Source organism: Dipodomys merriami, unplaced genomic scaffold, assembly GCF_024711535.1.
Source record: "Dipodomys merriami isolate MVZ:Mamm:240054 unplaced genomic scaffold, mDipMer1.0.p SCAF_477, whole genome shotgun sequence".
Classification (NCBI taxonomy): domain Eukaryota; kingdom Metazoa; phylum Chordata; class Mammalia; order Rodentia; family Heteromyidae; genus Dipodomys; species Dipodomys merriami.
In genome coordinates this window covers 503,848-528,249 of record NW_027206043.1, presented here as the reverse complement: position 1 = coordinate 528,249, position 24,402 = coordinate 503,848, and the positions used below count along the sequence as shown (strand labels likewise).

At 56.4% G+C, this 24,402-nt stretch overlaps 2 protein-coding genes across 3 annotated transcripts; one reads left to right on the top strand and one right to left on the bottom strand.

Moving 5' to 3' along the window:
* The first annotated feature begins 1,859 nt into the window (after positions 1 to 1,859).
* LOC138808782 (protein Hook homolog 2) lies at positions 1,860 to 14,422 on the top strand. 2 transcript variants are annotated; one of them, XM_069994977.1, is made up of 22 exons: positions 1,860 to 1,989; positions 2,494 to 2,579; positions 2,663 to 2,735; positions 3,591 to 3,641; positions 3,730 to 3,862; positions 3,957 to 4,024; positions 5,274 to 5,336; positions 5,723 to 5,803; positions 5,902 to 6,062; positions 6,393 to 6,533; positions 7,246 to 7,447; positions 8,006 to 8,116; positions 8,210 to 8,297; positions 8,421 to 8,490; positions 11,421 to 11,558; positions 11,644 to 11,731; positions 11,935 to 11,969; positions 12,517 to 12,599; positions 12,685 to 12,785; positions 13,503 to 13,613; positions 13,685 to 13,756; positions 13,841 to 14,422. In XM_069994977.1, exons 1-22 carry the CDS (start codon positions 1,945 to 1,947, stop codon positions 13,991 to 13,993), a joined length of 2,154 nt encoding a protein of 717 aa, XP_069851078.1. In that variant the 5' UTR covers positions 1,860 to 1,944; the 3' UTR covers positions 13,994 to 14,422. The 2 variants fall into 2 exon arrangements, with proteins under 2 accessions (XP_069851078.1, XP_069851077.1); XM_069994976.1 differs by having other exon boundaries at positions 12,682 to 12,785; positions 13,841 to 14,421.
* Positions 14,423 to 18,432: 4,010 nt separating this feature from the next.
* On the bottom strand, positions 18,433 to 24,102 carry LOC138808783 (bestrophin-2). The gene is made up of 9 exons (XM_069994978.1): positions 23,951 to 24,102; positions 23,654 to 23,748; positions 22,154 to 22,387; positions 21,843 to 21,997; positions 21,468 to 21,545; positions 20,883 to 21,035; positions 20,691 to 20,771; positions 20,430 to 20,584; positions 18,433 to 19,350 (listed from the first exon to the last, which is right to left on the bottom strand). Exons 1-9 carry the CDS (start codon positions 24,100 to 24,102, stop codon positions 18,924 to 18,926), a joined length of 1,530 nt encoding a protein of 509 aa, XP_069851079.1. The 3' UTR covers positions 18,433 to 18,923.
* Positions 24,103 to 24,402: the final 300 nt, after the last annotated feature.

The following is a 24,402-nucleotide window of genomic DNA, read 5'->3' as shown; positions in this document are numbered from 1 at the left end:
TCAGCCGCAGCTGTTCCCACAGCGGCCAGCCGGCCAGCCGGAAGACATGCAGCCCAGTCAGGAAGCTTTGGCCCTGGTCCCCTTCTCCTCAACCCTGCCCCCTTCCCCCCAGGGGCTGGAGTCTGGAAAACAAGGCGAGGGGTGTGGGGGTGGTGGGGGTGTAATCTGCCTCCTGGGCTTTGGCCTGCGGGCGGCTGCGCCTCTGACTGGGCTGGAACCCGGCGTCTGGGGGTGGAGCCTCCGCGTCCGTGGGAAGGGAGCCAGGGGGCACGGTCACCTTGGCGACCCCACCCCGAGGCAGGGTCCCGCGAGCCAGACTCTGTGGGTTCCGGGGAGCAGCGCCCCACCTCTGCACCTTGGGCCCGCCTCTACAGCAGGACGCGCCCCTCCCTCGGGGTGCAGCTAATAACCTCTAATTACTGCACACACCCCGCCCGCCTGCCAGGGAGGGGCTCCTTAGGGGACTTTGGGGTCAAAGGGCGCGGGCTGGGGCTCTAACCCCTCTCCTGAACGCCGGGTGCACCTGCAAAACTGGGACCTGGGGGTCGTGGGGGCATTGTGGGCGCCTCCGTGTTTACGCAGCGACTGGACACAGGAAGCATCCCCGAAATGGTGGCTGGCGATTCTGTTGTTGACGCTCGTCACCCCGACCCGGGACCCGGGCGCCGGGAGCCCGGCTCGCCGCCCGGCGGGGTCTGGGTGCGGTGGGCGCGCTTCCCCCGCCCGCGGCCCGCGCGCCCCCTGGTGGGCTGCGGGGGGCCGGCAGCGTGGGCCGGCCTGGGGCTCTCAGGGGCGGGGATGGGGGCCTCGAGGGCTCAGGGAGACCTGAGTGGGGACGGATCCAGACTGCACAACTGTGCGGGTCCACTCCTGAGGAAGGCTGAGCCTTCCCGCCATCGACCACGCTCGCGCCCCGCCCCCGTGCCCCTGGGCAGGACCCCCGTGCCCCTGGGCAGGACCCCCGTGCCCCGGGGCAGGACCCCCCCCGTGCCCCGGGGCAGGACCCCCGTGCCCCTGTGCAGGACCCCCGTACCCCGGGGCAGGACCCCCCGTGCCCCGGGGCAGGACCCCCGTGCCCCTGTGCAGGACCCCCCCGTACCCCTGGGCAGGACCCCGTACCCCGGGGCAGGACCCCCCCCGTACCCCGGGGCAGGACCCCCCCGTACCCCGGGGCAGGACCCCCGTGCCCCTGGGCAGGACCCCCGTACCCCTGGGCAGGACTCCCGTACCCCTGAGCAGGACCCCCGTACCCCGGGGCAGGACTGGCAGGACTCCCCCGTACCCCTGGGCAGGACTCCCCCGTACCCCTGGGCAGGACCCCCCCGTACCCCTGGGCAGGACCCCCCCCGTACCCCTGGGCAGGACCCCCCGTACCCCGGGGCAGGACTGGCAGGACTCCCCGAGCCACTTCTACCATCGTGACCCCCCCTCACCTTCGGATTCCCCCCCCGCCCCCCCCCCACCTTCGGATTCCCCCCCCGCCCCCCCCCCACGTCCGGAGGACAGTTCGCGCCTCCCCGCACCGAGGAAGGCTCCCATCATAAGGTTAGACAGAAGTTCTCCCAGCTGCAGAACAGGACGGGAAAGTGCGTGTAACGCAGGGTGGGGCCCAGGCTCCCCTACCCCCCCCCCCCATGAGCCGCGGGGCTGGGAGTCGGGGGGCGTGGTCACCCTCTCCGTGCGCACGGCTGGGGCCAGGCTGACCCCTAGCGGCGACGTGGGTGCCTTGACCTGTGCCCGGATGGAACATGGCGGATCTGGAGACAAGAGCTGGCAGGGGGGAGCGATCACGTGTTGTGGGCGGAGCCTGTGGCCCGGGGGCGGGGCGGGGCGGCGCTCTAGGCTGAGCGGGAGGTCGGGGCAGCGGGCGCTCGCTGGTGGCGGACCCGGAGCAGCTGCGGCGCTTGGGGTTCCGTGGCCCGGGGTCGAATCGGATCCGGAGCCATGAGCGTGGACAAGGCCGAGCTATGCGCGTCTCTGCTCACCTGGGTAGGTCGGGAGGGGGCGGGGCTGGGGACAGGTGTGCACCCGTTCCTCTCGCCCTGGATCCCCCCGCCCCCCCTCCCGGCCCTCGGTCCGTTCCCTCCTTCCTGGGGCTGGAAGGAGGAAGGGAGACGTCTGGCCTGCTGGGCGGTTGGACTGTGCCCTTAGTATCTGCCCCCGTCACGTGGCAGGTGTGCGTGGACCGAGCAGGTGAGGCCCCGCCCCTCTGTGGCTGGCTCACCGTAGGGCTGGGTGGGGGGAGGACACAGGTGTGTCGGCCTGGTCACGTGGTGCCTGAAGGGCCCAGGTGACCCGTGGCCCCGCCCCGATTTGGGCGCGCTGGGTTTGTGGGGCAGAGGTGAGGTGAGGCCACGCCCCCTCCAGACCCAGGTGCGCCGCAGCCGCTCCTCCCGCAGGGCTGGCGGGCCAGCGCCTGCCCTGCCCTGGGAGAAGCATGGTGGTCCCGGGTCCCCAGATTTCCCAGTTATTCCATTCCTTTCCCTTACTCAGTTACAGACATTTCAAGTTCCGCCCCCCTGTGCCAGCCCCCAGGACCTAAGCAACGGCCTTGCTGTAGCCTATGTGCTCAACCAGATGTGAGTGAGGCTCAGGGTGTGTGTGTGGGGGGGGGTCCCAAAAGGGTCCCCCAGACAACTCATCCCACCTTCTCACCCTCCAGAGACCCCTCCTGGTTCAACGAAGCATGGCTCCAAGGCATCTGCCAGGACCCAGGTCCCAACTGGAGGCTGAAGGTGACAGGTGGACTTATGACTAAGGGCAGGGTGGTGGAGAGAGATTAGGGAAGAGCTAACTAGATGATGGTGATGGACACACAGACTTGGCCCGGAAAAGGGACACATATCTAGTGATCAGTTGCATATGGTGGCATATACTTGTAATCTCAGCTACTTGGGAGGCAGAGGCAGGAGGAGGCTCTCCAGTTTGAGCCTGGACACAAGAATGAAGATCTTGTCTCAAAACAACAAGAAGAAATAGGGCTGTGAGTCATGTGGTAGAGCACCTGTCTAGCAAGGTGAGGCCCTGATTTCAAACCCAAATAAACTGAAAGAAGAGATAGGGGCATAGCTCAAGTAGTAGAGCACTGGAAGCCCTGGACCAGCTCTCAGTATTACAGCAGCAGATGTCTGAGGAGTCATCAAAGTTTGTTCTTTCATCTATCTGTTGAACCTAGAAACTGAACACTCAAAAAGAGATAAAACATAAGTTTGCCCAGGTACTGGTGGCTCATGCCTATAATCCTAGGTGCCCAGGAGACTGAGCTCTGAGGCTTGATTGTAGCTCAAAGCCAACCTGGGGAGGAAAGTCCATGAGACTCTGTAGATCTACACTGAACCAACAAAAAGCTAGACGTGGAGCTCTGATTCCAGTGGTCTAGCTCTAACCTGGAGTCCAAAAGCTCAGGGAAAATGCCCAGGCTCTGAGTTCAAGCCCCAGTATCAACACATGCGTGTGCACACAGAGAAATGGGCCAGGCGGGATAAGATGAACAGAGAAGAAGAAATGAGATAAAAAGAATTGAGGGCAGAGAATTTGGGTCCTGGAGGGCCTCTGGACAGCTGTATGTGTAGCCTTTTGACCTTCCCCAGGTCAGCAAGTTGGAGAAGATCTTACGGAGCTTGGTGGAGTATTCCCAGGATGTGAGCAGTCCTCCAGGGTATCCCAGGGTTGGGTTGGGATAAGAAGGAGGGTCCATGAACCTGACACCTGTCTCCCCCTGGTCTGCAGGTTCTGGGACATCCCGTTTCAGAACAGCATTTTCCAGATGTGAGCCTCATCGGGGAGTTCTCAGATCCTGCCGAGCTGGGCAAGCTGCTTCAATTGGTGCTGGGCTGTGCTATCAGCTGTGAGAAAAAGCAGGGTATGAAGAGGGATAGAGGGAGAGTGATGAGGGTCCCCAGAAGATGGCTGGGGCCTTCAGTCACAATCACCTCCCCCACCCCTTTGATCCCCAGAGCATATCCAGAGAATCATGACGCTGGAGGAATCTGTTCAGCACGTAGTGATGGAAGCCATCCAGGAGGTGGGTGGGGCCACCTGTGTGGCCATCATGGAACATCTGGGGAGGGCATGTTTCTGTGCCAAAGGCAACTGGGCACAAACCCTGTCCTGGTTAAGGTCTGGGCTGTACTTGGAAGTCAGCTGGCCAGATCTCTCTGTCCTATTTTCCGGTCAACTCTAAGTCACCTCCCTGCAGGCCCAAAAGTCCTGACCTCCATCTGAGTCAGAGGCTGGAAGAACAATCTCAGGATTAGGGTTTTCTGGCAGAACTGGCCTTACCGCCAAGTGCTGGTGGCTCAGGTCTATAATCAGGAGACTGAAATTTGAGTTCAAAGCCAGCCTGGACAGGAGCATTCTTGAGACTTTTTTTTTTTTTTTTTTTGCTGGTCCTGGGCACTGTTCCTGAGCCTCTCTGTGTTCAAGCTAGCACTCTACCACTTAAGCCATAGGGCCACTTCCAGCTTTTTCTGATTGGAGATAAGAGTCTCATGACTTTCCTGCTCTTGGCTGGCTTTGAACCCTGCTTCTCATACCTCCATCTCCTGAGTAGCTAGGGTTACAGGTGTGAGCCACTGATGCCTGGCTCCTTGAGATTCTTTTTTTTTTTTTTTAAAGGAGACTTTTATTTATTTATTGTCTTCATGGGGCCTGGACTCTGGGCCTGGGTGCCGTCCCTCCGCTCTTCAGCTCAAGGCAAGTGTTATACCACTTGAGCCACAAGGCCACTGCCCACTTTTTTCTGCTTATGTGGTGCTGAGGAATCAAACCCAGGGCATCATGCATGCAAGGCAAGCGCTCTACCACTGAGCCACCTTCCCAGCCCCTCCTTGAGATTCTTATTTCCAATTAACCACCAAAAAGTGGAAGTGGAGCTCAAGTGGGTAGAGCACCAGCCTGGATTGAAAAAGCTCAAGGACATAGGGCTGGGAAGGTGGCTCAGTGGTAGAGCACTTGCCCTTGCATGCATGAGGCCCTGGGTTCGATTCCTCAGCACCACATAAGCAGAAAAGGCTGGAAGTGGCGCTGTGGCTCAAGTGGTAGAGTGCTCGCCTTGAGCTGAATTGCTGAGGGACAGCGCCCAGGCCCAGAGTTCAGGCCCCACAACTGACAAAAAAAAACAAAAAAAAAACACAAAAAAAACCCCAACAACTCAAGGATAGCTCTCAGGCTCTGAGTTCAAATCCCAGTATCCCCACCAAAAAATAAATGAATAAATTGGCCAGGGGGATGGGATGGTGGAGAGATTCACAGTGCGCCCCCTCCCCCCGCAGCTCATGACCAAAGACACCCCCGACTCCCTGTCGCCAGAATCATATGGCAACTTTGATACTCAGGTAAGAGTGTGGGGTCCCTGTTAAAGGTTTCCCACCCTTCTGCTGTTTGTCAGGACCTTCTCAGGTGGAAGGGCGTGGGTTTTCTGGGTGGTCCCGCCTTGCGGGCACGTCCCCTCACTGCACCAATCTCAGCACTGCTCTGCTTTCTGGTAGCCCCGCCTCTTCCATTAGGCTCCACCCCTCATTCTTGGCTTTAGCATAAACCTAGGCCCTGGTCTCTTACCACACCCCCAGCGTTCTAAATCATCCTTCTCCTAGTCCTCAAAGCCTCTCTGAGATCCTGGGGAGTTCCTTAGTCCCCTCTTTTCTGTCCATAGCATTCCTACCTCCCCAGTTCTCCTGGGTCCCCGATTTTCTCTCCCTGAACCCCATTGCCTTCTCCCCAGTCCCGCAGGTACTACTTTCTCAGTGAGGAGGCGGAGGAGGGGGATGAGCTTCGGCACCACTGTCTGGATCTGGAGCGGCAGGTGGGCCAAGCTAGGGAGTTCAACCCTGGCTGCTGGGGGCAGGGCTGCGCGCAGAGCCTGCGTCAGCCACCCAGCTCACCCACCTGTCCTGCCCACAGCTGGTGCTCCTGTCGGAGGAGAAGCAGAGCCTGGCGCAGGAGAACGCGGCGCTGCGGGAGCGCGTGGGGCGCGCCGAAGCGGAGGGCGCCTCTGGCCTCACTGCGAAGAAGTTGCTGCTTTTGCAGTCACAGCTGGAGCAGCTGCAGGAGGAGAACTTCAGGTGTGGTTCCTTGGAGACATGCCATGGGTAGGCAGGGCAGGGGATTAGGGGAAAGGGGTGTTCCCCCCCATTTGGGGAGGGGAGCCTGTACTGGGCCTTGAACTCAGGGCCTGGGCGCTGTCCCTCAGCTTTTTCCGCTCAAGGCTGGTGCTGCACCACATGATCCACAGCACCACTTCCAGCCTTTTGGTGGTTAACGGGGATGAGTCTCTTCTGAGAGTCATCCTAAAGCCAAGCTGGCGTTGAACTGGGATCCTCAGATGTCAGCTTCCTGAGTAGCCAGTGCCTGGCTGGCATTGTCCTTCTGTGTGCTTTCCCTGACACCTCCAGGCTGGAGAGCGGCCGGGAGGATGAGCGGCTGCGCTGTGCTGAGCTGGAGCGGGAGGTCGCGGAGCTGCAGCAGCGAAACCAGGCGCTGACCAGCCTGGCCCAGGAGGCCCAAGCCCTGAAGGATGAGATGGACGAGCTTCGGTGAGTGTGTGTGGAGGGGGGTTCCCTGAGTGCCCACCTCATAGCTCCAGCACTCATAGCTCCAGAGCACCCTCTGTAACCCTCGTATATCCAGGGGGGCCCTGCAATGCCCCCAGACTCCCCCATGTAGTCCCACACATTGCAGTACCTGTCCAGGGCCCTCGGCACTCTCCTCAGTCCTCACCATGTCACCTGATTTGGACGAAACCTCCTGGACCCATGGGACCCGACAGCACCCCAGGGTGTGCTGTTCTCTAGCACGGTACCCCTGGCCCCTCACCCCCACATTCTTCTGTAACCCTGAGGAGCACCTCATGACCCTGCAGCAACTTTTAGAAGGTGTCTCAGTGCACCTGCTAAAGACCCTTCAGCTGAGGCGGGCGTAGTAGTGCACTCCTGTAATTCTAACCCTGGCGAAGCAGGAGAATTGCCTGTTCCTGGTTTACCTAGCCTGGTCTCCAATCCATCAACCGACCAACCGACCAACCACCAGAAAACTCTAGCGCTCCTTAAGGTGTCCTCGGGAGCTCCTCAGTCCCTCTCTGGGTCCTCCCCTTGCAATCCCACAATCCTGCAGCACCCCCCCCGCCCCGCCCATTTCCACCCGTGGATCCCTGGAGAGCTTAACCATTGCTGTAATGACCTCCCCCAGCACCATCCCTGGCTGATCGGTCCCTGCATCTCGGCTGACCCCCCCACCCCTCCTCCCCAGACAGTCCTCAGAGCGCGCCGGGCAGCTGGAGGCCACGCTGAACAGCTGCCGCCGCCGCCTGGGCGAGCTGAGGGAGCTGCGGCGGCAGGTGCGGCAGCTGGAGGAACGCAACGCGGGCCACGCGGAGCGCACGCGACAGCTGGAGGACGAGCTGCGGCGGGCCGGCTCCCTGCGAGCCCAGCTCGAGGCTCAGCGGAGACAGGTGCGCGCAAGGGCTCCTGGGAGGCCCCGCCCCTAGCCAAGCCACGCCCCTAGCCAAACCACGCCCCTAGCCAAGCCACGCCCCACGCACGTCTCTACCCGTGGCTCCGCCCCGCACTGTTAAGTCCCGCCTTCACGTCACCGCCATGCCCTGCGCCCGCCCTCGCCCTCTGTGGCCAGTTGCCGTTCTGGATTGTAGGACTCTCCTCTCCAAAGTTCTTTTTTTGTCCGTCATGCGGCTTGAACTCTGGGCCTGGGCACTGTCCCCCAGCTCTTCGGCTCAAGGCGAGCGCTCTACCACTTGAGCCACAGCGCCACTTCCAGCTTTTTCTGCTTATGTGGTGCTGAGGAATCGAACCCAGGGCCTCATGCATGCGAGGCAGGCACTCTACCACTGAGCCACCTTCCCAGCCCCCTCCAAAGGTCTTGCCCCCCGGAAGTTTCCGCCGGCCCCGCCCTCTGCTGCCCTCCACTCAATGGCTACTCTTCCTTCTTTCCCATCCGTTCCTGCACTCCTTCCCCCCTCCCCCCCCCCCCCCCCCCCCCCCCCCCCGTTCAGGTTCAGGAACTGCAGGGCCAGCGGCAAGAGGAGGCCATGAAGGCTGAGAAATGGTTGTTTGAGTGCCGAAACCTGGAGGAGAAGTATGAGTCAGTGACCAAGGAGAAGGAGGTGAGGCTGGGTGCCACGGCGCAGGCTGCTCCCTGCACGTGCTAGGAGGCCAGGCCGGCCTCCCGTGGCATCTGTGGCGTCCTGTTTCTGCAGCGGCTATTGGCGGAGAGGGACTCGCTGCGGGAGGCCAATGAGGAGCTGCGCTGCGCCCAGCTGCAGCCCAGGGGCTTCACTCAGGCTGGTGAGCTGGAGGCACATGGAGACCTGCCCCTGGGGCCGAACTTGATGATCCTTTCAAAGAGAGCCCCTAAGTGCAGGGTCTGGGGGTGCATACAGACCTGAAGACTTCTCTCACATTCTCTAGATTCTTCACTGGACCCTAGACCATCTGGCCTGGAAAACTTGGCTGCTGAGATCCTGCCTGCGGAACTCAGGTATAGAAGTCACTCGGAACTCTGGACTCACCACCCCAGCTGGGGACCCCCCTCCTGCCTCCCCTCCCCAATCCATCCCCTACCTTTTGTTCTCAGTCAGGTAGCCACCTACCAATAGTAGCCTGGTTCCATGGCGTAGGCCTCAGGGGGTAGCTGGGTGGCAGTTAGGTTCACCAATTCCTAAATCTGCTCATTTCCAAATCCACCATCCATCTTCTGGTCACAAAGTAGGTCCAGCCCACCTGGCTTCATTCCACGTGCTCTAGTCCTAACCACTTTATTACTATTGTGTGTGTGTGTGTGTGTAGTAGGTATTGGGGCTTGAACTCAGGGAATAGGTGCAATTCCTTAGCTTTTCTCTTCAAGCTCCATTTCTGGCTTTTTCCTGGTCCATTGGAGACAAGAGCTTCACAGAACTTTCCTGCCTGGGCAGGCTTCAGCTTCTTGAGTCAAGCTAGGATTGTGAGCATGCACCACCAGGGCCTACCCTTCCTCCAGTCTTTATTTAAGCCCCTTCCAGGATTCAGCCCCCGTGTACATTAGCCTGGTTAACTCTCTCACCTTAATTCTTTTTCTTTTTTTTTCTTTTTTATTGTAAAGATACTATACAGAGGGTTACAGTTACATGAGTAAGGTAATGAATACACTTCCTATTGAGCATTGTTACCCCCTCCATTGTTTTCCCCCTCTATCTCTTCCCTCCCTACCTTCCCCGAGGTTCTTTTTTTTTTTTTGATTGTGATTAAGTGATTACATAATTTCCCAAATTTCACAGTCTTGTGGAATAATGATGCTCATTTAAAGTCACAAGTTCATTCTAACTTTCCTGGAGCAAATTGTCTATCACAGTCTATAATATATAACGGTGTACACACGTTATACACCATACATGTGATCAGCAGTATGGGGATATTTAGTAGTGGTTCCACCAGATGAGTGGGAGTTCTTTGTTTCTTAAGTCCTGTTAGTTTTGTCATATCACCTAACATTTTGGATTTAGCATCCACTTATCAGGGAGACCATGTACTGTTTGTCTCTTTGCTCTTGGCTTACCTCGCTCAACATGATTCCTTCTAGCTCCATCCATTTCCCTACAAATGCCATTATTTTGTCATTTCTAATGGCTGCATAATATTCCATTGTGTAGAGATACCACAATTTTTGGATCCATTCATCTGTGGTGGGGCATCTGGGTTATTTCCATATCCTAGCTATTGTGAACAGTGCTGCAATAAACATGGAGGTGCACGTGTCCTTGTATATTGGTTCCTGTTGTTCAGGGTAGATGCCTAGAAGTGGTATGACTGGGTCGTAAGGGAGGTCAATATTTAGCTTTCTGAGGACCCTCCAGACTGCTTTCCAAAGTGGTTGTATAAGTGTACATTCCCAGCAGTGTACACCAGCAGTGTAATAGGGTTCCTCTTTCTCCACATCCCCTCCAGCATTTGTCGTTGACTGATTTGTGGATGTGGGCCATTCTGACTGGGGTAAGGTGGTATCTCAGGGTTGTCTTTATTTGCATTTCCTTCACCACCAGGGATGGTGAACATTTCCTCATGTGTTTCTTTGCCATTTTTATTTCTTCATTTGAGAAGTCCCTCTTTAGTTCCCTTGCCCATTTAGTAATTGGTTTGTTAGGTTTGGAGGGATTAGTTTCTTGAGTTCCCTGTATATACAGGATGTTAACCCCTTGTCTGATATATTGCTGGTAAATATTTTTTCCCAATTAGTTGGTTGTCTTTCTAGCTTGGTTGCGATAGATTTAGCTGTGCAGAAGCTTTTTATTTTAAGGTAGTCCCATTTGTCGAGTCTCTCTCCAATTTGTTGTGACCCTGGGACTCTGTTCAGGAAGTTCCTTCCTGTGCCTATTAGTTCAAGTGTCTCTCTTACTTTGTCCTGAAGTAGTTTCAGAGATTCAGGTTTAATGTTAAGGTCTTTAATCCTTTTTTTTTTTTTTTTTTTGTCGGTCGTGGGGCTTGAACTCTGGGCCTGAGCGCTGTCCCTCAGCTCTTCAGCTCAAGGCGAGCGCTCTACCACTTGAGCTACAGCGCCACTTCCGGTTTTCTGGTGGTTTATTGGAGATAGGAGTCTCACGGTCTCTCCTGCCCAGGCTGGCTTTGAACCGCGATCCTCAGATCTCAGCCTCCTGAGTAGCTAGGATTACAGGCGTGAGCCACCAGCGCCCGGCTCTTTAATCCATTTTGAGTTGATGTTGGTGCATGGTGATAGGCTGGGGTCCACTTTTAGTTTTCTGCATGTGGCTGCCCAGTTTTCCCAGCACCAGTGGTTGAAGAGGCTGTGTTTCTTCCATTGTATGTCTTTGGCTCCTTTGTCGAATATCAGCTGGCTGTAGGCCTGTGGATTTATTTCTGGATCTTCTATTCTGTTCCATTGGTCTTCGGGTCTGTTTTTGTGCCAGTACCATGCTGTCTTTGTTATTATAGCTCTGTAGTAGAGTTTGAAGTTCGGCATGGATAGCCCTCCCATATTGTCTTTATCCCCTAGAATTGTTTTGGCTATTCTAGGTCTTTTGTTGTTCCATATGAATTTTTGGACTGTTTTCTGTATTTCAGTGATGTATGTCATTGGGATTTTAATAGGAATTGCACTGAATTTGTATATTAGTTTTGGAAGTATTACCATCCCCACCCTAATTCTTCCCATTACTGCAGCAGGTTGGGGTTCAAACCCATGCCTGCAGCCCCGCCCTTTCTTCTCTCCACCCCGCCCAGGCCCCGCCCCCTCTGCTCAGGCCCCGCCCTCAGGCAAAACCCTTGCAGGTCCTCCGTGGTGCTACTCCAAGGTCTGGCTGGGGACCCCCCCCATCCAAGGCTTCACCCTAACCCCTAGCATCACCAGCCAGCCCCGCTGCTGGCCTCGGGATGCGGGGCGCCCTGCTCACTGCGCACCCCCGGGGGTCGGGTCGGCAGGGAGACGCTCCTGCGGCTCCAGCTGGAGAACAAGCGGCTGTGCCAGCGGGAGACGGCGGACCGCGAGCGGCAGGAGGAGCTGCAGCGCCACCTGGAGGAGGCCAACCGCGCGCGCCACGGGCTGGAGACGCAGCACCGGTGAGCCAGCCAGGGCGGCCCGCCTGGGCCAGGGGGAGGTCCCGCCGCGGCCCCCCCAGGCACTGAGCCGTCCCCCACCCCGCAGGCTAAACCAGCAGCAGCTGTCTGAGCTGCGGGCCCAGGTAGATGACCTGCAGAAGGCCCTGCAGGAGCAGGGGGACAAGATCGAGGACGTGAGTGCCCATCCCCGCCCTGCCTGGCCCTCCCTCCTGACCCCCTGTAATCCTCCTCCTTCTCTCCCCTGCTGCCCGATGCCCGGTGCAGGCCATTGTGAGTACCCTCAGCCCCGGGAGGCGCCTTATCCTCTGCCTTCAGAGGGTCCGGATCTCTGGAGCCCCTCCTTGCTCACCCCCTGATGTTTCTCTTCCTCCCCCAGCCCACTCTGTTGAAGAGGAAGTTGGAGGAGCATCTGTAAGTAGCACGCTTAAAATTTATATTTTTAGTGGAGACAGAGTCTGACTCTGTAGCCCGGGCTGGCCTTGAACTCTCCATCCTATCTGCTTCAACCTTCCAAGTGCTGAGATTGTGGATGTGGCCTCCATGCCTGGTGCACAGCATCTGTTAAGATTAATCTGGGGGGGGAGGGGGAGGCTGGGAAGGTGGCTCAGTGGTAGAGCGCTTGCCTCGCATGTATGAGGCCCTGGGTTCCATTCCTCAGTTCCACATAAGCAGAAAAAGCAGGAAGTGGCGCTGTGGCTTAAGTGGTAGTGCACTGGCCTTGAGCTGAGGAACTGAGGGACAGCGCCCAGGCCCAGAGTTCAGGCCCCACAACTGTCCAAAAAAAAAAAAAAGAATAATCCTTGGGAGCTGGGTGTCAGTCGTCCTTGGGGACTAGAGGTGTGGCTCAAGTGGTAGAACATCAGCTGTGACCAAGAAAACAGCCTAGGATGGAGTCCTAAGTTCAAGTCTCCAGAACCACCATGAATGAATGAATGAATGAGTGTTCCCCCGCCCACAGGCAAAAACTGCACGAGGCCGATCTGGAATTACAGCGGAAACTAGAATACATCGAGGAGCTGGAGCCACCATCTGACAGCAACAGTAAGCGGGACTGCGCAGTAACTGGGGTTCGGGAAGCTCAGAGGGCTATGTGAAGCTCAGGGGCTTGCTGTCCCCACCCCAGCAGCAAGGCGGATTGAAGAGCTGCAGGACAGCCTGCAGAAAAAGGATGCAGACTTGAGAGCCATGGAGGAGCGGTGCCGCCGCTACGTGGACAAGGCCCGCGCGGTGAGGACACAGGATTTAACCACTGTCTTCCCACTGGCTGGCAGGATGGCGGGTGGGGGGTGGGGAGGAATCTCTGAAGGGCGTGGCCTACATACTGGGCGTGGTTTGGAGATGAGCATGGTTTAGTGGTGGAGAGTATGGCTCAAAAGTAAAATGACTGCCTGGCATGTGTGACCTCCTAGATTCCATCCCCAGCGCACACACACAGGGCCCAAGTCATCCGGGCATGATAGCACATGCCTGTAATCCCTGTACTCTGGAGACTGAGGCCAAAGAATGGACAGTTCCAAGCTAGCCTGTTATACATAGCAAGATATTAGCTAACAGCAACAGTAACAACAAAAAGATTGTCGGGTGCAGGTGGCTCATGCCTGTCATCCTAGCTACTCAGGAGGCTGAGATCTGGGGATCACAGTTCAAATCCAGCCCGGGCAGGAAAGTCTGTGAGACTCTGATCTCCAATGAACCACCAGAAAACTGGAAGTGGCGCTGTGGCTCAAGTGGTAGAGTGCTCACCTTGAGCTGAAGAGCTGAGGGAGAGCGCCCAGGCCCAGAGTTCAAGCCCTTCAACTGACAAAAGAAAAAAAGGAAGGCTGGATATGTGGTTCAAGTGGTAGAGCACTTCTCTCTCATAAATGCAAGGCCTCAGATCCAACTCTCAGTCCCTCAGGAAATGGCTGAGGTGGTGACCCTGACTGTGCTTTCTCCAAACCCTAGGTCATACAGACCCTGGAACCCAAGCCACGACCACCTGGTGGGCCACCTCCGGAACTGCACACCCTGAGGTCCCAGCTCCGAGAGCGAGACGTCCGCATCCGACACCTAGAGGTCAGTGGCCTTCCCTTCCCTTGGCCCTGTCCGCAGCACAGCCTGGGCCCTAACTCCCGCTTCTCTGACAGATGGGCTTTGACAAGAGCCGAAGTCAGAGGGAGCAGGAAGAAAAGCTGCTAATCAGTGCCTGGTACAACATGGTGAGTGCCTTTCTACCATGGTAGGCGTCTGGGAGGGGCCTCCGCACGTTTCTGGTCTCAGCCCATCGCTCCCCCTCCTTCCAGGGCATGGCCTTGCAGCAGCGAGCTGGGGAAGAGCGGGCACCTGCGCATGCCCAGTCCTTCCTGGCACAGCAACGGCTGGCCACCAACGCTCGCCGCGGACCCCTCGGGCGTCTGGCGTCTCTGAGCCTTCGAAGCCCTTCTGACAAGCACTGACAATCCTCAGGATGCCGCCACCATCTGCCCCGTCAGCTGGGCCATCCCGAGCTGCCCCGTGCTCCAGGAGGAAAAGGGCAGGTGGCGGGAACCCAATTCTTTTTAGCAAAGTGATTCCTTTTCTTAATTCCCTTCCAGTGGATGAGCTAGCTGTCTGGGGGAGAGAACTTGATTTTCTATTTGAGAATAATAAAGACTTTAAATGTACCCTGTTTGGATTCTGAGGGTTAGGGAGAGAAAGTGGGCAAGGGATTCACACCCATTGCTTTTATTATTTTAATTTTTTATTGTAAAGATACTATACAGAGGGTTACAGTTACGTGAGCAAGGTAATGAGTACACTTCCTTTTGAACATTGTTACCCCCTCCATTGTTTTCCCCCCACCCAACCTTCCCTCCCTACCTTCCCCAAGGTTCTTTTTTTTTTTTTAATTGTGATTAAGTGATTACATAATTTCCCAAATTTCACAGTCTTGTGGAATAATGATGCTCATTTAAAGTCACAAGTTCATTCTAACTTTCCTGGAGCAAATTGTCTATCACAGTCTATAACATATAACGGTGTTCACATGTTATACACCATACATGTGATCAGCAGTATGGGGATATTTAGTAGTGGTTCCACCAGATGAGTGGGAGTTCTTTGTTTCTTAAGTCCTATTAATTTTGTCATATCACCTAACATTTTGGATTTAGCATCCACTTATCAGGGAGACCATGTACCGTTTGTCTCTTTGCTCTTGGCTTACCTCGCTCAACATGATTCCTTCTAGCTCCATCCATTTCCCTACAAATGCCATTATTCTGTCATTTCTAATACACCCATTGCTTTTAAAGATAAGCAGGGCCTGGCACTACTGGTGCACACCCTAATCTTTGCTACTCAGGAGGTTGAGATCTGAGGATCAAGGTTCAAAGTTCAGAGCCAGTCCGCGCAGACAGATCCTTGAGGTTCTTACCTCCAGTTAACTAGCGATAAAGCCAGTAGTGGACAAGGAGTAGAGTCTCTGCTGTGAGCAAAAAAGCTGAGCTAGCCGGGCGCTGGTGGCTCACGCCTGTAATCCTAGCTACTCAGGAGGCTGAGATCTGAGGATCGCGGTTCAAAGCCAGCCCGGGCAGGAGAGACCGTGAGACTCCTATCTCCAATAAAACCACCAGAAAACCGGAAGTGGCGCTGTAGCTCAAGTGGTAGAGTGCTTGCCTTGAGCTGAAGAGCTAAGGGACAGCGCCCAGGCCCAGAGTTCAAGCCCCACCACTGACAAAAAAAAAAAAAAAAAAAAAGCTGAGCTAGAACTCAAAGCCCCAGTATTGGCACATGGCTCGGATTCTTACTAAGGTGTGGATGCCTGATAGTCCTGGTGTAGTGTTTGTTTGTTTGTTTTTGTCATTGTTTTTTGTTGTGTTTTTCTGAAAGATGGTTCAGAGAAAAATATCTGCTTTCATGAAGTGGAATTTTCCAATCAAGGAAGGTAGATAACAAAGTGGGAAAAATGGGTTGGGCATGGTAGATCATACCTGTAATCCTACCAATTTAGGAGATGGAGACAGGAGGATGGAGAGTATGAATCTGGCTCAGGCAAAGTTATCAAGACCTCATCTCAAAACACAAAACTATAAGAACTGGAAACGGCCAACAGCCTTGAGCAGAAGAGGCTAGATGAAAGCCTAGCACCAGCATCAAAAATAAAATAAAAAATACAGCTGGGCGCCGGTGGCTCACACCTGTCAGCCTAGCTTCGCAGGAGGCTCAGATCTGAGGATCGTGGTTCAAAGCCAGCTTGGGCAGGAAAGTCCGAGAGAATCTTTTTTTTTTTTTTTTTTTTTTTTTTGTCAGTGATGGGACTTGAACTCTGGGCCTGGGCACTGTCCCTTAGCTCTTCAGCTCAAGGCGAGCACTCTACCACTTGAGCCACAGCGCCACTTCTGGTTTTCTAGTGTTTTATTGGACATAAGAGTCTCATGGACTTTGCTGCCCAGGCTGGCTTTGAACTGTGATCCTCAGATCTCAGCCTAGCTACTCAAGCTAGGATGACAGGCGTGAGCCACCAGTGCCAACCCCTAACAGTCTTATCTCCAATAAACCACAAGAAAATTGGAAGTCATGCTGTGGCCCAAGCGGTAGAGCACTTGCCTTGAGCTGAAGAGCTGAGGGACAGCGCCCAGGCCCAGAGTTCAAGCTCCACGTATGACAAATAAATAAAGATGTAAATAAATAAAGTTGGGTGCTGGTGGCTCATGCCTATAATCCTAACTACTTAGGAGGCTGAGATCTGAGGATTGTGATTTATGGCCAGCTTGGGCAGAAATATCCATGAGAATCTTTTCTTTTTTTTTGGAGGGGCCTGGTTGTGGGGCCTGAACTCTGGGCCTGGGCGCTGTCCCTCAGCTCTTCAGCTCAAGGCTAGCACTCTACCCCTTCAGCCACAGCGCCACTTCCGGCTCTTTTCTTTTTGCTTATGTGGTGCTGAGGAATCCAACCCAGGGCCTCATGCATGCAAAGCAAGTGCTCTACCACTGAGCCACCTTCCCAGCCCCGTCCATGAGAATCTTATCTACAATTAACCCAGAAAACCAGAAGTGGAGCTGTGGTCCAGAGTGGTAGAGTGCTATCCTTGAGCAAAAAGAGCTCAGTTACAGTGCCCAGGCCCTGAGTTCAAGCCCCATGACTAACAAAAATAAAAATACCAGGATGCCAGGCGCCTGTGGCTCATGCCTGTAATCCTAGCTATTCAGGAAGCTTAGATCTGAGGATCACGGTTCAAAGCAGAAAAGTCTGTGAGACTCTTATCTTCAATAAACCACTAGAAAACCGGAAGTGGAGCTGTGGCTCAAGCAGTAGAGCGCTCGCCTTGAGCTGAAGAGCACAGGGACAGCGCCCCATGACCAACAACAACAACAAAAAGAGTTGGTCAGTGTAGGAACCTTCTCAATAAAGTTGCTTCTTTATTAACAACAACAAAAAAAAAAGAATACCAGGCACTGGTGGCTTCTGCCTGTGATTCTACCTACTCAGGAAGCTGAGATCTGAGGATCGAGATTCAAAGCCAGACAGGGCAGGAAAGTCAGTGAGACTCATCTCCAATAAACTACTCAGAAATCAGGGAGTGGTGCTGTGGCTCAAGTGGTAGTGCATTCCCCTTGAGCTGAAGAGCCAAAGGACAGGGCCCCAGGCCCTGAGTTCAAGCCCCAGGACTGACAAAAAAGTGGGATATCCATAGCTCACATCTGTAATTCTAGCTACTCAAGAAGCTGAGATCTGAGAATCAAAGTTATAAAGCCATCTCGGACAGACAAATCTTCCAGCTAACCAGAAAAAAAGCCAGAAGTGGAGTTATAGCTTAAGTGGTAGAGCAACATCTTTGAGTGAAAAAGCCAAAGGAGCTCAGGGGCCTGAGTTCAGCACTGACCGCACCCTACCCCAATCTCAGATTATTCTCTTGCTTCAAACTGATCCTCAAATCCTAGCCTCTTTAGTAGATAAGATGAGTGATCCATTTGTGCCTGGCCTCCTTTTATTCAGAAAGATTTTCAGAAGTTTGGAAGTCGTGGCTCAAGTGAAGAGTGCCTGCCTGGCAAATGTGAGGTACTGAGTTTGAACGCTGGTACTGCCAAAAGGAAAACAGGAAAGAAAATGGGAAAGAAGTGTTTACAGCACCATCAAAAAATCCTGAAAGATGGGGCTGGGAAGGTGGCTCAGTGGTAGAGTGCCTGCCTTGCATGCTCGAGGCCCTGGGTTCCATTCCTCAGCACCACATAAGCAAAAAGAAAAAAGCCGGAAGTGGCTCTGTGGCTCAAGTGGTAGAGCGCTAGCCTTGAGCTGAAGAGCTGAGGGACAGCGCCCAGGCCCAGAGTTCAGGCCCCATGACCAGAACCAAAAAAAAAAAAAAAAAAAAAAATCCTGAAAGAAGCCAGGTGCCGGTGGCTCATGCCTATCATCCTAGCTACTCAGGAGGCTGAGATCTGAGGATCACAGTTCAAAGCCAGCCTGGGCAAGAAAGTCCATGAGACTCTTATTTCCACTAGAAAACTGGAAGTGGAATTGTAGCTCAAGCAGTAGAGCACTGGCCTTGAGCTGAAGAGCACAAGGACAATGCCCAAGCCCAGAGTTCAAGCCCCATGACTGACCCCCCCCCCCAAAAAAATAAAATTCTGAAAGAGCTGGGTGCTGGGGGCTCAAGACTGGTTTTCTAGCTACTCAGGAATCTGAGATCTGGAGATTTAGTTAGAGGTCAGTTTGGGCAGAAAAGACCATGAGACTATGCCAGCAAAATACAGGACTAGAGGCATGGCTCCAATATGGTAGAGTGTCTATTTTTCAGCAGGCTCTTGGTTCAATCCCTGGTGTCTTCATAATGTCTAGGAAGAGAAGGCACACTAACAATTTGAGTAAAAAATAATTCTCTAACAGTTTATTGAGCACCTACTATAGGCCAGATACTTTGAAGCCATCATTACATTTAGTTTCTTCCTGGTAACAAGGCTCTCATGTTTCTGTTGGCTGGAAGAGCCCAGAAAGGCGACAAGTGCTGTATGGATGACTGGCAACCAGCTTTGCAAGGAAGAATCCCTGGGCTTTCCCACAGTGCTGGGTCACCCAGAAATGAAGGCGTCAAATCCGAGTGGGGGCCAGGCCCTGGTGACTCAAGCTGGCAATCCTTAGCTACTCAGGAGGCTGAGATCTGAGGATCACAGTTCAAAACCAGCCTGGTCAGGAAAGTTCTGTGAGATTCATCTCCAATTAACCATCAACAAAGCAGAAGTGGAGGTGTGGTTCAGATGATAGAGCGCTAGCCTGGAGCAAAAAACAAAAACAAAAAAGCTAGAGGACAATAGCCCTGAGTTCAAATCCCAGGACCGACACAAAAGGGATGGGTGGCAGACTTCTGCTTGCATGCAGGGTGGACGCTTGGTTCCCTGACTTGGGAGGGTCTCAGGCTAGACTCTCCTCCTCTTCTCCAATAGGGCTGGGCAGCCAGGGCGGCGCGGGTGCCCGGGGCCCAGGAATGGACACGGTAGTAAAAGCATCAGCCGCGGACCCAAGAAGAGGGCCAGGCGGCTCAGGACAAGCGGGAAGCTCGGGTTCCTGATCCCGCAGGCCGGGATCCAGCAGCGGGTCCCCGCAGCCACAATCCTGGGCCGCGCCGTCGGGGGCGCCCGCGCACGCGCAGCTGGCGGCTGTGGAGGCCTCAGACACGCAGCTGTTCTTGCGGCGGAGCAGGGACAGGCGGCGGCCCAGCAGGCCCCCGGCCGTGCCCGCGCCCGCCGGCAGGAGGCGCTGCAGGAAGTCGCCGTGCGCCTCTCCCAGGGGGCCGTCCGCGCCGTCCAGCCTCTGGAACTGCATGTCCTCCTTGGCCAGCCTACGGGGGGGAGGGTGACACGACGGGGCGGCGCTGAGGCATTGCTCCCCTGCTTCTTATTATTTTATTATTATTATATGGTGGGAGAGGGTGATTTCTTGCGATGGAACCCAGGGTCTCAAAGGCTGTTCCCATGTCCCTTGAAGGAGTCACCGGGCTGCCTCTGGCTCCACCCACTTCTCCACTCACTGATCTCACTGATCCTTTAGGTCTGCCCCCTTCCTCCCCCCTCCAGGAAGTGTGACCCCAGTCCCTATCTCACCCCGGCTCAACCTTTGCCCTGGTCACAGTTTTCAGATTGTTAGCTGCAGTATCTCTAGCTTTAGCCCTTAACTCGGTTCGTGTGTGTGTGTGTGTGTGTGTGTGTGTGTGTGTGTGTGTGTGTGTGCACGTGCGCGCTAGTCCAGGGGCAAACTTGAACTTAGGACCTGACGGCGCTGTCCTTGAGCTTTCTTCTCTCAAGGACAACGCTCTTCCACTTGAGCCACAGCGCCACCTTGGGCTGGCATGGGACTTAAGCGCCTCACAGGCTTTCCTGCCCGGGCTGGCTTCAAACCACGGTCCTCAGACTCCTGAGTAGCTAATATGACAGGCGTGAGACAGCCGCACCCGCTGCTAGTGGCTTCCATTCGGATAAACCGGCCTTAAGCCCCGCCCCGCCCCGCCTGGACCCCGCCCCGGACCCCGCCCCCGCCGGCTCAGCCCCGCCCCACCCCGGACCCCGCCCCCGCCGGCTCAGCCCCGCCCCGGACCCCGCCCCCGCCGGCTCACGCCCCGCCCCGCCCCGCCCCGGACCCTGCCCCCCGCCGGCTCCCGCCCCGGACCCCGCCCCCGCCGGCTCAGCCCCGCCCGGACCCCGCCCCCATCGGCTCCCGCCCCGCCCCGGACCCCGCCCCCGCCGGCTCAGCCCCGCCCTGACCCCGCCCCCGCCGGCTCACGCCCCGCCCCGGACCCCCGCCCCTGCCGGCTCATGCCCGGCCCTGACCCCGCCCCCATAGGCTCACGCCCCGCCCCCGCCGGCTCACGCCCCGCCCCCGCCGGCTCACGCCCCGCCCCGGACCCCGCCCCCGCCGGCTCACGCGATGTCGAAGGTGGAGCCTTGGAAGGAAGGCTGCTGCAGCAGGAAGGCTGTGGCCGCAGTGTAGGGAGCGCGAGCCTCGGCTGCATCCCAGTAGAGGTCCTTCTCCAGCATGGCCAGGTCATCGTACATCTCGTCCACCGCCAGCATCGACACCTGAGGAGGCGGACACGCGCGGGGCGGGGTGGGATGAACCCTCCCCCCCAAAGGGGGAGGGGCCAATTCAGGAAAAGGGCCTGCCAGGACGGCTTTGCCAGCTCACCTGGAAGTTGCGATCAATCAGAAAGTTCGTCTCAAAGTCGTCATCGTCCTCTCCGAAGGGGTTGATGAGCTGCTCGGCTACCTGAGTGGGAAGGAGGGAGGGTGGGCGGGAGGGAGGGACGGAGGGAGGCGGGACTGGGGAAGGTTCGCCATCTCCTCCCAGGTTCTGGCCTGGGGAGAGGTCCCCACTCACCTTGAGCCAGCCAGCATAGAAGAAAAACTGCAGTAAGGTGAATATGGGAATACACAGGTCCAGAGTGTGGTCTTTGTAGCCCTGTGCTGGGTCTAGGAACTGACGACCAATCAGGCAAGCCAGGAAGTAGCTGTATACTGCGATGGTCACCACCTGAGGGGGGAGGTGGGGGGGATGTTATGCCAGGTTAGAGTTCATCCTCTCCCGCTTCAAAAAAGCCATGGGAAGAGCAGAGCTAAGGTGGAGTTTTATTAAGTTATTCTTTGTGCCAGTTCTTAGGGCTTGAACTCAGGGCCTTGGGGCTGTCCCTTAGCTTTTTTTTTTTTTTTTCTCCTTAAAGCTGAAGCTCTACCGTTTGAGTCTGCTTCCGGCTTTTTGCTGGCTGGTTACTTAGAGATGAGTCTCACAGACTTTCCTGCCTGGGCTAGCTTCGAGCTGTGACCCTTAGAGCTCAGCCTTCTGAGCAGCTTGAGATTTTAGGTGTGAGCACTGGTGTCCAGCCAGGGGTAGTTTTTGTCGGCCCTCAGTTTCCCTTTGAGACGTGTGACACAGAGTGTAAAGGAAGGCATAGAAGAGGGAGGTTACCTGTGTGTAGACCAGGGGGATGCTAATCCAGTCATAGTGAAAGAGCATGCCACACTTGCCCCGAAACACATTCAGCTCCTGGGGGTGGACAAAGGTCATGAAGGGGCGCTGAACTATGGCCTCCTGCGGACAGTAAGTGTGGGTACTTGGATGGACGTGGGTGGTCACCTCGCGAGATGGAAGTGGGCTTCTGGGGATTCCAGGCGGAATATTTAGTGAGGGGTATCCTCCTGGAGTGAGGACATGGTGGATCTAGAGGTCGCCCGGAATTGAGCTGGGGGGTGACGAGGCAGGCTGCCCTTGACACCCTGCCGGGACACCATTTTTCCTGGGTTTTCTGCATGAATCACCGAATCACCTCCCAGCCGACCTCACCTCCAGCAGCAGCTTCAGGGCACTGTTGTCGCGGATGCGGCCCTCGCGCCGGGCTTGAGCTGCCAGGTTGGAGAACCACACGCAGGGCACCCAGTATTTGTTATAGGAAGAGTTCAGGTTCTCGAATTTCTTGCGCTCCTCGCGGGTCATAAATCCTGGAGGGGGCGTGTCTTCAGCGCTCCGCCCCTCGCCCTGGCCACGCCCACCACGGCCCCGCCTCTGTGCTGTGGCCCAACCCGCTCTACCCCTCCCAGCCGTGGCCACGCCCCCAGTCGCCCCGCCCACATCCCCGCCCCTCCCCCGGGACTCACCGGCCTCCACCACGTGGTCTATGGTGGGGAAGCGCTTGAAGACCGCGGTGCTGACCGAGCGCAGGATCAGCACGGCGGAGAGCCCCGCGTAGCGCATGAGCGTGCGCCGGTAGAGCCGACCTCGGTCGTCGCGCCCGTGCACCGTGCCCGCCACCACGCACATGAGCGCATCGGGCAACGGCATGCATAGATACTGGTTCCACCAGCGGTGCACCACCAGCGTCACGTAGAAGCCTGCGGGGGGGGGGGGAGGCAACCCGGGAAATGGGGAGAGGGGGCGCTCAGCAGAGTCACAAGGAGCTGAGGCATCCTCAGGGTCCTGGAAGAGGGACGGTGTGGGGCCATCTGAGCAGGCTGGAGGTCATCCTGACCACCTGGTCTGAGAAGTTGGTGGTCCAGCCCCGAGGTTAGTGGAGCTACTAGAGAAGGCACCTGGGGTGGAGCAGCGGATGCCTGTTTGGGAGTGAAGCCCCCGATCTGCATTTGGGCTCAATATAGGAACTCTATCAGGTAGACTCGTGCAGGCTGGTCACCCCATTTATGTGACAGGGAGGAGACTGGGGTCATGTGGAGTCTCGGGGGGTGGGATGGGAGGTCAGGGCTTGGGAAAGAAATGGCTTTCCAGCCAGGTGCTGGGAGCTTCCCTGAGAAATCTTAGTTACTCCGGAGGCTGAGCTTTTAGGATTTGCCAGTCACCGGCAGAAAAATCAGTAAGACTCTTATCTCCAATCAATCAGCAAAACTAAAATAGTAAAATAAAATAAATAAACCAAGCCAGGCACTGATGGCTAATGCCTATAATCCTAGCTACTCAGGAGACTGAAACCTCACAATGGCACTTCAAAGCCAGCTGGGGCAGGAAAGTCTGTGAGACTCTTATCACCTATTAACCACCAGCAAAGCCAAATGTGGAGCTGTGACTCAAGTGTGAGGGTGCTAGCCTTGAGTAAAAAGCTCAGGGACAGCCTCAGGATCAACACACACACACACACACACACACACACACACAAAACGAGAAGTGGAGGTAGAGCACCAGCTGTGAGCAAAAAAAGTGGAATGAGTGAGCAAAGCTCAGAATTCAAACCCCAGTACCACAGGGAGAGAACGAGAAGGGGGGGGGGTCCTGAAATGCCCTTTCAGGGTTGGCTTGAGAGAATGCATTGGATGGATTCTTACTGGAGTTTTAGGGGGTCTCTGGAATGTAGGTTCCCGGGACTGAAGATGCGATGTATTTTCGGGGGACTAATCTCATGCACACGTAAATGAGAGTAAATAGGGTGACTAGGGATAAGAGGCGGGAGGGGTGAGAAGGCTCCCCAGGAGGACAAGGGATGGATCTTAGAGGGGTACAGAGAGCTGTGAGCATCGGATTTGAGGGGTGCGTATGTCAGAGGAGCAAGGACGGGTGAGCTGTAAGTGAGGCATGAATGGGATTGGGTTGCTCAGGGACTCGGGAAGTGGGATGTGTGTGTGTAGGAGACCCCAGGGCTGCGACCGCACCGAGCACGAAGGAGACTGGAATGAGGCTGGCGTACTGGTCGCAGTAAATGACCAGTTTCTCAAAGTAGCGCTTCTGATCTTCAGCCAGCATGAAGCTGCGGGGTGGCGGGGAGGGGGGTGGAAGGGCGCAGAATTAGGGGTGCGTCCCCTCTTCCCTCCCCCGCCCCCCCCGCGGTCCCCGTCCCCTCCCCCCGGTCCGCGCGCGCCCCTCCCGCTCCGTCCCTCCCCCCCGCCCCCCGCGCCGCGCAGCCCGGTCCCCCCCACCCCCGCGCCTGCCGCCCCCACCCCCGTCCTCACCGGTAGGCGGCGCTCAAGGCCATGTAGAGGCCGAGGAAGCACAGCAGCTCCCGCCAGAGCAGCTTGTAGATGCTCCCGCGCCACAGCAGCAGCAGCTGCGAGAAGCCGCCGAAGCGCGCGTTGGCCACGCGGGCGGTGTAGGTGACGGTCATCGCGGGGCCGAGAGAGGAGCTGGGGCGGGGGGGGCTCAGGTCGTGGGGAGGGGAGGGGGTGCTGGGGACAGGTGTCCCCACCCCGCCCTGGGGACCCCGCCCAGGGCTCCCCGTCCACTCGCCCGTGCTGCTTCCCTTCTCCTTCCATCCCGGCTTTGGATTCTCCCCCTCTCCCCCGAGTCGCGGTCTGTGTCCTCAACACCCCTCGTCCAGGAAGTGGGGGTCCCCTTTCAGTCCTCCAATTCTGACAACTTTAGGTCCCAGTCCCCAGGCTCGCTCTCCCTCTCCCCCTTCCCCCCT

Coding starts and splice junctions, on each gene's coding strand:
- LOC138808782 (XM_069994976.1), top strand. CDS start 1,945: ATGAGCGTGGACAAGGCCGAGCTATGCGCGTCTCTGCTCACCTGG. Junction 5,337..5,722: donor ATGGCAACTTTGATACTCAG/GTAAGAGTGTGG, acceptor CCTTCTCCCCAG/TCCCGCAGGTACTACTTTCT. Junction 13,614..13,684: donor TCCGCATCCGACACCTAGAG/GTCAGTGGCCTT, acceptor CTTCTCTGACAG/ATGGGCTTTGACAAGAGCCG.
- LOC138808783 (XM_069994978.1), bottom strand. CDS start 24,102: ATGACCGTCACCTACACCGCCCGCGTGGCCAACGCGCGCTTCGGCGGC. Junction 21,546..21,842: donor CCCTGAAGCTGCTGCTGGAG/GTGAGGTCGGCT, acceptor GTCCACCCCCAG/GAGCTGAATGTGTTTCGGGG. Junction 20,772..20,882: donor TCTATGCTGGCTGGCTCAAG/GTGAGTGGGGAC, acceptor CTTCCCACTCAG/GTAGCCGAGCAGCTCATCAA.